This window comes from Centroberyx affinis, unplaced genomic scaffold (genome assembly GCF_046629955.1).
Source record: "Centroberyx affinis isolate AG114_WGS23_722 - 3 ecotype Tasmania unplaced genomic scaffold, CSIRO-AGI_Caff_v1 ptg000100l_1, whole genome shotgun sequence".
NCBI classification, from domain to species: Eukaryota; Metazoa; Chordata; class Actinopteri; order Beryciformes; family Berycidae; genus Centroberyx; species Centroberyx affinis.
Genome location: NW_027278802.1, coordinates 128,824 through 142,290, shown reverse-complemented (window position 1 = coordinate 142,290; position 13,467 = coordinate 128,824). Strand labels below are relative to the sequence as shown.

Below are 13,467 nucleotides of genomic sequence, written 5' to 3'. Positions count from 1 at the left end.
TTTGAGAGTGAAATTGCCTTTTTGTTTGTTTTCATTTTCCTCATCATGCTGTGTCTTTGTGCTCTATGAATGGAATTTAATGAGGACAAGTGGAGTTCTGTACCGTTAGCCTTACATCGCAGAGATTTCCGTTCTCCAAGGTCTCTCTGTCTGCCTTTTCCCCTGCCGTGGCCCCGCCCCCGCCCCCGCCCCGGCCCCACAGCAGCATGGATCTGTCCCAGGACCGGCTGTTAGACAGAAGCTCAGTCCAGCCCAGCTTCTCTCCGCTGCTGCAGCACGACGGCTCTCAGGCAGCACTCAACCACACCTACAGCTTCCACAACGCTCTGATCCTACCCTCCACTTCCACCTCGCCCTCTGCCTCCCTCCATCAGCCTTTGCCCTCTCTTCTCCCCTCCTCCCTCCTTTCATCCTCCTCTCTCATCGCTTCCCCTCTCCTCTCCACCGCCTCATCTTTTCGCTATCCATCCACTTTTGTCTACCAACCGCCCTCTCTCCACCCCTCCTCCACCACCTCCTCCTTTCCTCTGTCTCCGTCCACTTTCTCCCCTAATGATTTGGCAGATCTGGAAAGCATGTTGCTCTGGACCCTCCATGAGCCCAGCACCATCGCTCTGACCATCATGTACTGTCTGTCCTTCATACTGGGATTCGTAGGGAACCTCATGTCCCTGTGGGTCCTCACCAACCGCCGCAGCCGACGGCTCGCCGGCGTCAGCGCCACACGCAGCCTCCTGGTGAACCTGGCGGTGTGTGACCTAGCTGTGGTGTGTGTGTGCATGCCCATCACGCTGGGAAGCCAGATCTACACTGCCTGGGTGTACGGCGACCTCCTGTGTCGAGCGGTGCCGTTCACGCAGGCCGTCTCGGTCTCAGCCAGCGTGTTGACCCTAACGGTGATCAGTGTGAATCGCTACTACAGTGTTCGATCCCCGCTGCGAGCCCGCTCCGTGTTTACCCGCCGACGTATCTTGGCGACCGTTGCCGTGGTGTGGACGGTGTCCTCGGTGATGTGCGCCCCGCTTGCGGTGATGAACCGGCGGCGGGAGATCAGCTTTGGAACCTTTGCCATCTTGGTCTGTCAGGAGGAGTGGCCTCAACCTCGCCTTAAACAGGGGTATGTATACTGACTGACTATGTTTTTTATTTTTATTTACTTATCCTTTAAGAAAGCGGCATACAGAGAGTTCATCTAACACAATACAACATTACATAAAAAGAATCAAGAAGAAAACATGATGGTAAAAACACATGAGAAAATAAAGACGCGATAATGAGCTTCAACACACCAGTTAAAAACATGAGCACTCCATGGTAAGCAGGTCTCCAATTTGTTCTTTAAATTGATCAATTCCGATAAGGGAGTTTAGCTGCACCGGGGTGTGCAACCTAATCAGTCTTAGAGGATTCAGGTTCAGCACAAGAATGATCACTATTCTTAACACTGGATATCTCTGCATATCTTGAAACCCCAGCCATCCTCAGGCAGATCTTTGGTCCAGGGTCGTAGGATGTGGAATGTCCTGTTTGGGGAGCTCAGGCTGGAAAAATCAGTGCTATATTTTAAATCACTTCTTAAAATAGACAAGCTTTTGTGCAGGTTTTATTTTTTAATCACATTTTCCCCTGCTGTATTTGCCTGTTTTGTTCCTTTTCAGTCTTTTTAATTCATTATGAGTTGTCAAGTCGTTCAGTATGATTTTTTTCAATGTTTATCTGCTTTTATCTACTTGGCTTTTGTTCCATTATTGCTTTATTGTCTGTGAAGGACTATGCGACTCTGTTTTGAAAAGTGCTATGCTTTAGAAATAATGTTGATCATCCACACACTGCTTTTACATGCAATTCTCCTGGAGTTCTAAGAGAGTGCTGCTGGCTGTAATATTGTCATAACCACCCTTAGTTCTTATTGCTGAAAATGAGACCAAATGAAAATAGCACTGACTGACGAAAGTGTTCCTGATATCTGGATAAGGAATGAATACAATCTTACAGGGGAAAGAAATCAGTCTCTCATTTTTAATTAATACACCTGTCCTTGTTTTGCAGGTACAATGTGTTGCTGTTTGTGGCGCTCTACTGCCTGCCAGTGACCTTTAATCTAACCATAGGCTTCCTGACTAGCAGGCGTCTCTGGGGTGGGAAGAAATCAACCTTCTCTGATCTCGACCCCCGCAGCCAAGCTCTGCACGTCTCACGCCTCAAGACGCGCCAGAAGATTGCCAAGATGGTGGTGTGTCTGGTGCTGCTGTTTGCAGTTTCCTGGTTGCCCCTCTACTTGGCTGACCTTTGGATCGACCGTGAGCAAAGGCCACCATCTTGGCTCCTGCAGACTCGTCCATTTGCTCAGTGGCTGGGCCTGACAAACTCCAGCCTCAATCCCATCTGTTACTGTTTCATCGGGGACCTGTACCGCTCTGCTAAGGTGATACGGACACGATACTACCAGAAAGTGGCCGCTCTCTTCAGCTCCTCTTCTTTCTCCAACTCAGCTGCCATGACGACTCCTGCTCCGCCGATTACTGACAGCAAAGCGACTGCTGCTCAACACCACCGTATTGCTGCGGCTACCGTGGCAGCTTCTGCATCCATGGTAACTATTCCCAGGCTGTTCAGCTTGGCTAGAGGCCAGGGGCTGGGCCTGAGGCCGGGGCAGGGGCAGGGGCAGGGGCAGGGGCTCGGAGACGACACGGACTGCGGAGGAGGATCCGACCACAGTATCTCAGACTGGTATCGGTCCAGCCCTAGTGTGTGTGACAGCACCCTGCTCCCCAGCCAGCTCCACACACTCCAGTACTCCACACACAGCGCAGAACTGCTGCCTACGAGGAGACATTCTGTAAATGAGAACATGGGATCGTTACTGTTAAGAATAGAGTCTGTGGAAATAGACACGCTGCCTTTGAGGAGGCATTCAGGTGACAGAATATATGGTCCGTCATCTGATAGGAGAGACATCATTACCATGGACAGAGACACTCTCTCTTCAAGTGGGCAGTGCAGAAATAACATGTCACATTCCTTCTCTCTAGCAGGAGACAGTGAGGATGAAACAACCGACATTACCAGCCTGTAAAAGCAGCAGATTATCTGATATATCAGCAGGGAGGTCATAGGAAACTCAGAGGAATTTATTTTTCTGTCCTGCAGGCAGCAGAAACACAGTGCGAATCACAGTTTGTAATTGACAGTGTGGGGTTAATCCCTTCCAAAAGCCATTATTTATCTCGTGCAGGATAAACTGACTTTGTCTAAACTCTCCTCCTCTCTCCACGTCGTATATTCTCTGTGTCATCTACTCCATGGGGATTCAGGACTGGTTTATGCCTGAGTTCTTGTTTTCAAAGCCAGGTGGGACAGTGATGGAGTGAACCCTGCAGGGGAAGGGGTGGAGTGCAAATTAGCCCGAGGCTGGGCAGCCAGTCATCAGTCAGCAGGATGGATTGTAGCAGTGTGTCATTATGTTTACATGCAGGTCATACCATAAGTGATTCAGCTACGACTCACAGTTGTGTCTGACATCTGTTTGAAATAATAACCCAGCAAGACGTAACTGTGTAATGTATTTTTGGATTATTTTCTTTCTTTCATATTGTTCTGCCAATGGTTTAGATTGTATTTATTGTTGACAGAAAAAGGTCAAATCCTGTCTTAGAATGCAGTGTGTGAACGCACATGCCACACGCACAGACACACACCCAGACATCTGTGTAAACAGTTTATGACAGATCTTTACAGCTTGTTGTCGCCATCGATGTCTGCAATTTATGGAAGCAGATACGCCGCAGCAGGTGGTTGTGTGCACAGCCACACACAAAATTTGCAGGCCGTGGGTATATGAGATATATCAAGCAGGGAATCAAATACAGGAGAATGCCATGCATGGGTTTGATTTGTACATAGTAAATATCTGATAATGCTATGAGACATTTGAGAACACTTATGATTAATGAGATTTATGAAAGCTGGTCTGAAATAAGTCCTAGAGAGGTGGGGCATCATCACATGCAAGAGTATTAAAAGAAATGGAGATTGTTGATGGCCAATATCACATTCTTGAGTGTTAAACAGCTATGGACAAAGACAGTGACAAGTCTGTTTCAGTGTCTGTTTCAGGAGAGTTTGGCCTAACCAGAGACATTTTACCAGCACATAACATGTGGAGTAGAGGACTGAGACAGGGTGCAGGGAGAGCTTTAAAGGTTAAAGGACTACAACACACACACACACACACACTTGCATGCACGCAGACAACTAAATCTAATCTACCCTCAGGCTGTCTCCAGTTGTGTGGAAGACAGAGGTGGTGAGTAGCATGAAATGCTGTGACATCAAGCTGCTAATCACACACACACACACACACACACACACACACAGAGACTTGTCATAGCAAAAGTAAAGTGGTGCAACACTCAAGACATCAAATGGTGTTGAAACTGTCCTGTTTGGATAAGGCTTGGATTGGATGAGGTTGCTTTGTACCCTTGCAAATCTAAATACTACCCATTATGCTGTGACTGTGTCTTTCATCTCTACTTCCCTCTTTTCTTTTATCTACCTCTCTCTTATTCTCCCAGTTTAAATTTTGCACTGTATCGCTGGAGGGCATGTGTACCAAATAATGTGCAGTTGGTGTTTCATTAAAAAAAGATGAGATTGTCCACAGCCACCCATGGCTGTGCCTGAAAGGTCCTGGGCAGATGTTTGTGTGTTGTTTTTGGGTTTGTTTTTTTTTACCAATAACCAATATGTCTTGAACAGACTTTCAAGGCATTCACAGTTGTTTGCTTTTTCCCAGAATCTGACAAAGCTGAGTGACCATCAGTGGAGTGTAGTTCCAGGTTTTCATTAACTATATCCTGTGTTAATAGAGAAGTGAGAAGTGGTGGGAGGCCTGGAATAGACAGATAAAAGGTTTCTGCAGAATGCTTGGATGCTTTGTCCAATCTGCTCTTGTTCCCTCGGGCGTGATTAAACCTTAATGGGATGTGGATTTGGTTATGAATAGCTGTTATTCCTCAATGAAGCGAGTTACATATAGAAGTTAGGGCAAGAGCTATAGGATCTAGTGCTTGGACCCATTCCATCACAGTCTCATAATATACAAATTACATGTTGTGGACACAAATTTTATGAACATTATGTTCCTCTACCACAAATTGGATTATGTGACAATAGCATTAATTGGACACGCCATTTGCCACATGAAAAGGTAACGGGTAAGCTTTAAGTTTAATTAAAACCATTTGGTTAAGGTTAGGGTAAGGTTTTGATCATGGTTAAATAAAAACATTTATAGAAAATTAACCCCCCCCCCCCCCCCACTCCAAAATTCGCATAAGTTGGGAATTGAACCAGGTAGAGTCGAGTGTGATTCTGCCCACCCTCTACCTCACTTTCCACCATGTTATTTCAGTATCAATCTGCCTGTGTCTAGTCGTGTCTCCTCCATGTAATCCTTTTGTGGTGGAGAGACGTATTTCTCTCAGTTTTCATGCAGGGAGCAGACACCAGGCTCCTGGACCTATTATTGATCAGTACAAACACCTGGGTTCACTCCAAACATCCAAAGAGTTTGTGAATTTTCTTCTGGATCTTGAAGCGGTCATCGCTCTCTCTCACACACACACACACACACACACACACACACACACACACACACACACAAACACAAACCTAATTTCATTTCACAATTTCAAACCTATGGACTCAGGATGAAGCATTGTATCTCTTCCTTTCAGTCTACAGTTATGATCGCTTTCATTTCCCATGTCATTTTTATCATCTCATCTGTTCTCTACATCCCCTCCGTCACTCCTTTTTTTGTTCTCCTCCTTTTCCATTCCCCCCCTCTCTGCCCTCTTTTCTTCTCTGTCTCTCCCTCTTTGTCACCCGCTCTCTCCTTGCGTCATAGCTGTACCAGTGTGAGAAGATAGTGCTAACAATAGACTCTTTCTCTTTCTTTTACTCTTCCTTCATTACCGTCTTCATATGTCCTTTTTTGGCAACAGGGCAAGGACCATTTAACAGCGGAGAACATACCCAGAGGGGTGTGCGACCGACTAAAGGAACTGAAACGGTGAACTAAAAATATTGTGAAATATAAAACTTGATGGCCAGGTCACTGTTGAAAATAGAGCTGTTCATTCCAACTACGAAAATAAAGGTTAAATGAACACAAGTAAAAATCAATACACTCCTACTTGCCGTAAACAAGATTTATCAAAGACTATTGTTAGACTATGATTCACTTCACTTTGCGTTGTTGCATTTTATATATCCTGCTGTCCATAATGCCAAATAGCTGTTAACTTATAAATGTATTTACCATAGTGAGAAAGTAGGCGGTGACAGTAGACTGTAAAATGATGCCTCTCATCACAGTCTTCTCACAGTGTTCACACAAGCTGACTCCAAGATGGTTTCAGTGTCTCCTCAAGTGAAAGGAAATTTCAAAGTTTCAATTACTTAAACATAAGGCTTCAAATATTCATGTATTCACCCAAAGCAGAAGTGACTGTTCCCCCTAAGACATATTTCAATCAACCTTTGTAATTGAATCTGGTGATAGTGGATTCAATAATGTGGCAGCCTTGCATGAAATCATTCATCATGGGGTCAAGAAGTGGATAGTTTTATTTAAAATACTAATATAACAGTAATATAATAATAGGTTTGTGTCATTTATTATCTGCTGACCTGCTGAACTTAATTGCAGAGGGGAATTTTAAATGTTATTTTGATTCAGATTTGAGCTCGTCATGTGTGCTATAGTTCTATCCATTGCCTTGGCAGAAATTTTGCACTGAAATTGACTGACCTAACTACATCACGCTTCAAAAGGCAAATTTTGGGGAATTAAAAAAATGATTTGTGATTCATGACTGCTGCCGATACTGGCCTGCAGTTTGTTTCAGGGTGAAGACTTTGGAAATGCCCAGTACTCCCATTTCTGTCAAGGCAATGAGGAAGAAGGGGATCTCAAATCACTCTTAGTAGCGAGTGCCTCCATGTTCTTGTAAACAAACATAAGTTGCCTTATGAAAAAAAACTTTTGCAGCTGAAACGCTGTTGACAGATTGAAGTGGACTTCAGATGCACTTTTGAACTCTACTGCAGTCAATGGGAGCCGTCATCAGGTCAGCAGAGGCCGATACTAATCCAATGACAAATCAGCTGGTTGAAGCAGTGAACAGCATTTATGTAAGCTAACTGGCAAACATGATGAGATGAGGATATAATTTTATGATGAGCCATCAGATATCTTTTAGCATGTTGCAAAAACATCCTCCTCAGCCAGTTCTGCCACACAGCCTGCATGTTTCTAGTTTCACTGCCATGCCTTCATTCCCTGAAGAAACAGGATTGTAAACCATGACGGTGCCAGTACAAGAGGTCCTGGGTTGATGTTGCACATAAAGTTTAACAGCCCATCTAAATCTTTTATGAATCAGCGTATCATTTTGGCCTTTCATTGCCGTTAAGACAGAGTTAGAGCCTGACCACCCGGAGCCATTTTTATTAATGAAGGGAAACCTTTTCTAGTTGTTTCCAAGTGTTTTGCATGCTGGTCTTGCTTTGCAGGGCTCTTTGTGTTTTTCCGCTCTAGGGACCTTACATTTTTGGAAGACGCCTTGAATACCCTCAGTTGAAAATTTTCAACTCAGAGCAGAGAAGCGCCTTGCGTCACTGACGTTTTTTTCTCTAGTGTCCAATCGGATCAATGGAGAGGCAGGATGTCTGGGGTGCCTCTTGTAAACAAAGAACATGGAGGATTACCTGGAGCTATAGGACTTCATGGACCAGAGTTTCCACGATCTAAACAGGAAACAGCAGCCTAGAGGCTAACTAGTGCTGCACTCAAAATTTGTGGTAACTTTTTAGCATGAAATTTTATTGTTTATAATAATAATTGTATAATTTAACTAAATCGTATTAACCTTACTAGCACTAGCACAATAAACAACAGCTGGTTGAGTGACTGACAGCTGTTTGTCAGTTGAGTCTGTGGTTGCCTAGCAACAACAACACAAACACACTGCAGCCTGCTCTGCTTTCTAGGCACACTGCACCTTGCGTTGTTCAACCTTAAAATGCATCTTGCGTGATCAGGCATTTATACTCTGTTAATAGATGCTGGCACATCAATACTATCTAAGTGGTAGATAAGTCCATTAAATAACGGAACGACTTGTGTCATCACTATAATGCCTACTTCACACGCACACACACACACACACACACACACACATACAGGCCCCTATAAACTGCTTTTGTCAAGCACACACAGACATACATCATACACACGTGCACACACACTACTGTTTGAATTCCATTTACTTCATTTTCACTTCTGATTATGTTTTTTCTTCTCTTCCATTCTACTCTCATAGCAACATGATACACTGAGTCACTCATTCGTTGAGATGTGCTTTAGACCATAGAAGAGCCAAAAGTAAACTCTTAAACTGCCCTCATGCATCCTTGAATCATGCACTGCCCCCCGACACACACACACACACACACACACACACACACAGTTCGACAGTTAGTACAACTGTTGTACCTCCACAAAACAATGAGCGCACAAACCACAAACATAATACAATAATTTGCTGCTTTGCTGCTTTGTTGCTCTGTATTATTTATGGCCAGTACAAACACACAGCAACCCCAGTGGATTTGGCAAGTGTGAAATCATTACATAAACCTTACTAAACAAACTTGTATATATAGAACATACGTGGTCAGCAACCCCCCCCCCCAGCTCTGGGAGGACAGTGAAAGAGCGTTACTCTCTGAGAGTCGGAGATACGTTTTTTTTGCAACAACGGACAGAAACTGTCTATGTGTATGTGTGTGTGTGTGTGTGTGTGTGTGTATGTGTGTACTTATGTCTGTGCTTGTTCATGGGGATTCAGGGGCTGCTGTGGACACATGATAAAAATCTGCAGTTTTCTGTCACCAAACAAGTCACAGTTTTTCCACAGCTGATGGACTTGCCATTCCCTGGAGTGAAGGACAGTGCTCCCAAAATTACTCAGGCTCTATCAGTATGTTGCTGTGTGTTCCCTCCATCATTGATTTCCAATATTCAGCATCTAAAACAAGCTTAGCGGAAGCCATAGGATTTTCTGACATGGCGCCAAAAGAAAGAGACAACCAATGAGATAGCCTTGGTGATGGAGCTGCAGCCAAATCTCATAATAAGGTGATTGAAACTAATGATTTCCAGCAATAACCGTTTCCTGTTTTTTAGCTTCTGAGGAATACTTTCCTCTATCGTCATTTATTTACACTGGCTTTATCGTCAAAGTGATACAGTAATGATTAGAGCTGTTGTGTATATGGTGTTGTCCAATTTAGAAAATGTTGAGCGAGCATAGTTTCAGGCCCATTTGAAGCAGAGTGGCAATAATAGCGCTGATTCCTCATTATGCCTGTGACATTTAAGAGGCTTCAGTGTGTACAAGTCAGACTCCAGTTTTCTCAATACAGTTTGTTCTGACGCAGTGGTTTAATGCTTTGACTCAGTGGTTTTACATGTTCCATCATCAGTTCTTATTAACTACAAAGAGTGCATGCACATGTGCACACACATAAAGTACACACACACACACACACACACACACACACACACACACACATACACACACACACACTCGCATGCACACACAGGCATCCATCTGTGTACTTGTGTACTTCTTAAAGCAAATGTTTATCTGAAGCAAACTTTTCTAAAGCATTTCTGCTTACAGTCAAGAAAGACAGGGGAGATGGGAGATGGCACACGACAAGGGCCAGATTCAAACCTATAGGACACCACAGTTTGTGTGCAGAGGTGTGTGCTTTAGCCAACACACACACACAGATGTAGAAGAAGAGAAAAAGTAGAAGTACTGAAGTACAGAACTTTAAGAAGTTCTAAGTTAAAGTAAAAGTATAGAACTTTTAGCAGCCACACACACACACACACACACAGACAACACAAAGTCTTAAGAGACAAATACCGTGTGATAGGCAGGGCCACATTTTGTTTCATGTCCCCAGTGTAAGCCTGTGTGTGTGTGCATGTGCTTGCACACGTGTGTGCACGTGTGCGTGTGAGCATGCATCCGTAGGTGTGTGTCTCATGCACTAAGTTTTATGATATGATGTTGTAGGAAAACCCACCACTGACTCACAGCATGTGATACAATGTGTTAAGACTGCTCCACCTTTAGACTCAGTCTGCCTCAGTAGAACTGTAGCTGTCTGTGTCTGCACTCCTCTCAGTGAGTCTCTGTGTGTGTGTGTGTGTGTGTGTGTGTGCGTGTGTGTGTGTCTTGTCTGTGACAAAAGCAGTTTATCAGCCAGTGAGGTCACCAAAACTCACCAAAGTGCTGAATACTTAAAGAAATAAAAGTGAAATAGTTTGACATAGTGCATCAAAATGTGAATTCAACATTATGTTTCTATTACTTCTGTTTTGTACCAGGAGATATTGGTGCCTACAGGAGGTGGTAAGGGATTTTTCACTTTCCATAATTGCATCTCTTTAGTACGACTCAGCAATATTCTGGAGCCAACTATCAATAATGTGACAACAGAAAGTGTTTTTTTGTTTATCGTACAATACATGTCTTAGAGCGGAGGCAGGCAGCTAGGGGATGGAGATGGAGAGACAACAAGGTGGACCAGTGCCTAATTATACTCTTCTTATATGTAGGTCTTTCTCAATTTGCGTTCTTGTCCATTCTTGTGTCCTCCACAATGCATTTGATATTTTATCAAATGGCCGCAGTACTATTCCAAAACAAAAGAACCTGGAAGTTAACTTTGCCAACTGCAAAATAGATTGGTGACTTGGCCGACAAGAACGAATTGCAAGCCCCAAATTCATTGTGAGAATAATGCATCACTCCCAAAGTATTTGGCACAAATAAACAGCGCTATCCTCTACAGCACAGAACCAGTTCAAACAGTGGGGAAAATGAACACCTGTGTGTCTTAATAGATGGTGCAACCTCAAACACACAGCCCATCTCAAACTGTAAAGATGCATTCTCAGTTCTCAATTTGTGTTGGCTTGGAACTCTTGGATTTGATAATCACCTTTTGTGTTTCAGAGGCTGAAGGGACTGAGAGAACCAATGGGTTGAGTTTGTCACAACAGCAGCCTGAAAAAAGTGTTTTCATTTATAGACTGCGGGACTTATCCCTGAAAGGGGGAACAGGATTTCTGGCAGCGGCAGTGCAGATTTTAGTTTATAGGTTTTGTTCACTTGTGGTGCCAAATAAAATTACAAGAACCCGAACACGTTTTCTTCAAGTGTCCTTACTTGTTCCCTGTAAATTCATAGCAGTTGTCACACTTTTGCCAAAACCTGGGAAAAATGGAAGGACATTATCTTGGAATGAATGTAATCTCTGCTGGGGCAAATCCCCCACCATCTTGCCCACCTACAGGAGACGCAGGTCACCATGCAGCAGCAACAACAGGTGCTGTGTGAAATGTCACATGCGCAGGCTGGGGCTCAGGATCAGAATATACCCTCTCAGCCTCCCGTCTTCCTCTCTTTTCCTTACAGAAGATGATGCCAGTGGATGACCTCAAAGTGTGCTTCAGTGTCGTTTTGGGGAAGCGCAGCTGGCGGCCCACAGTTTGCTGGCATCCTTTGGGCTGACAATCACCACTGGCTGTCCCACAGTGCAGAGCCAAACGTTGATGGTGGCTCCCATGCACTTGCTCCTCCCATCCCTGTGCTTGCTCATCTGTCTCCCTCTCTCTCTTCCCCTCCTTCTCCTTCAGTTCCTGTCTACTCTCTCGCTGTTGTTTCAGAAGCCTGGATAGGAGTGCTGGCAGTGTGGCCGGCCCGGCCAGTTCTGCAACAGATGTCCGTTGATGGAGGTCAGCCAGGTTGTGTGGGTGGCCAGTGCATCAGCCCCTCTCTCTCAGAGTCAGTGTTCCAAGCTTATACTTTTGATCCCAAAGGTGTTAGTATTTTTTTTTTTTATCCCAAAGGCATTATCTTTTTCCTTCATCGTGCTTTCTGCTCCTCAGTCCCCACTGTCCTCGCCGTCTGCCTACATCTTCCTCCTCATCCCTTATTGCTACTTATCTTGCTTTCATTACAAATGTCTAGGCTCATGCAAAGTTTGTTCACTCGTCATTTTAAAAAAAATCTTACTCCGAGCCCCCCAGTCTCTAAAATCACATGAACATGTGTGTTTGCAAGTGCATGCATGTGTATGTGTGCATGTTTTTCTGCGAGTGTATGCATGTCTGAGGGAGTAAACGTAACAGCATTGCGGAGTATTGGAGCATATTTCAAAAGTGAAAGGCTGTCACAATAAACAAAGCCCTTTGCAGTACAAATAGGGGTCTATTTATGAATAGGGTCTATTTATGAACAGGATATAGTTAGCATGGAGAATGGCCCTTATTGTGTATTTTTGTTCAAGTTCGATTCAGTGTTTTTACCTCATGTCAAGAATTGTAGTAACTCTCGATAGATGTTATAAAAAAAAAGAGATGATGTGATAGTAGCAAAGGGGACTATTGCTAGACTACGGTACCCCCAATTCGAAGAGTGGGACAATTTATATAAAAAGCACAACAGTCAGTGTGGGACAAACTGCTATTTACAGAGTGGCTTTATCGCTGATTAAAAACCTGCAAAAGACAGAAAGGAGAGCAGACAGATAGTGGCACCACAGCAAGGGCAACCAGGGAGCAGGGAGTGACCAATATAATGGAGTTTCTATCAAAATAAAATCAACTTACACCCATTAATCCTCAAGACAAAACACCCACTAGACTTACCAAACATACAGCAAAACAAAAGTACTCAAACCAAATTATATCACCATGATTTCTGCACCCCACCACATCAGTGCAGCCATACGTCCAGAGACTAAAGACAGAAGATAAATAGATGGCACTCAGTAGAGCACATACCTGTGCCAAGTATATGCAATTGTGAATATATGCCAGTTCCTCGTGTTCGATTTTCACCAGAAGTTAATAATTTCTTCCATGCCACATTATCAACTTGCTTCACATTTTCATGACTGGACCTGAAACGATTCTATCCACTTTTAATCTTTTAGTCAATCACAACACCACATGGCCAATCAGCAGTATATTTGTTCAGTGGCCATTAGGGCTGTCCTTCTACCACTGTACCAAGTTTTGGAAAAATTGGCAGGGTGGTTATGTCTAAACTGGAAATGAGCTCTCTAGTTCCCCCATGTTGTTTGACTGGGGCAATAATGGAGGGTTTGCCTCTTCTTATGTCTGCTGAGGCCACAGAGTTTGACGGTGGAGGGCACCTTAAAAAGGCGTGAACATGTGAAATGTTGATGGGAAGTCAGGAACTCCTGGTGCCTGGGCCCTCCATATGAATTGCAGAGTATATTGAAGTTGACATGGGCACTCCATCACAATTACAGTTCCCAGAGAACAGAAAACCCTTTCATCCTCCA

General features: G+C 44.0%; 1 protein-coding gene across 1 annotated transcript; it reads left to right on the top strand.

The window, feature by feature from the left end:
• Window positions 1-206: 206 nt before the first annotated feature.
• LOC139647053 (galanin receptor type 1-like) lies at window positions 207-11,666 on the top strand. Its single transcript, XM_071522878.1, has 3 exons — window positions 207-1,117; window positions 2,050-2,839; window positions 11,571-11,666. Exons 1-3 carry the CDS (start codon window positions 207-209, stop codon window positions 11,664-11,666), a joined length of 1,797 nt encoding a protein of 598 aa, XP_071378979.1.
• The last annotated feature ends 1,801 nt before the right edge of the window (window positions 11,667-13,467 follow it).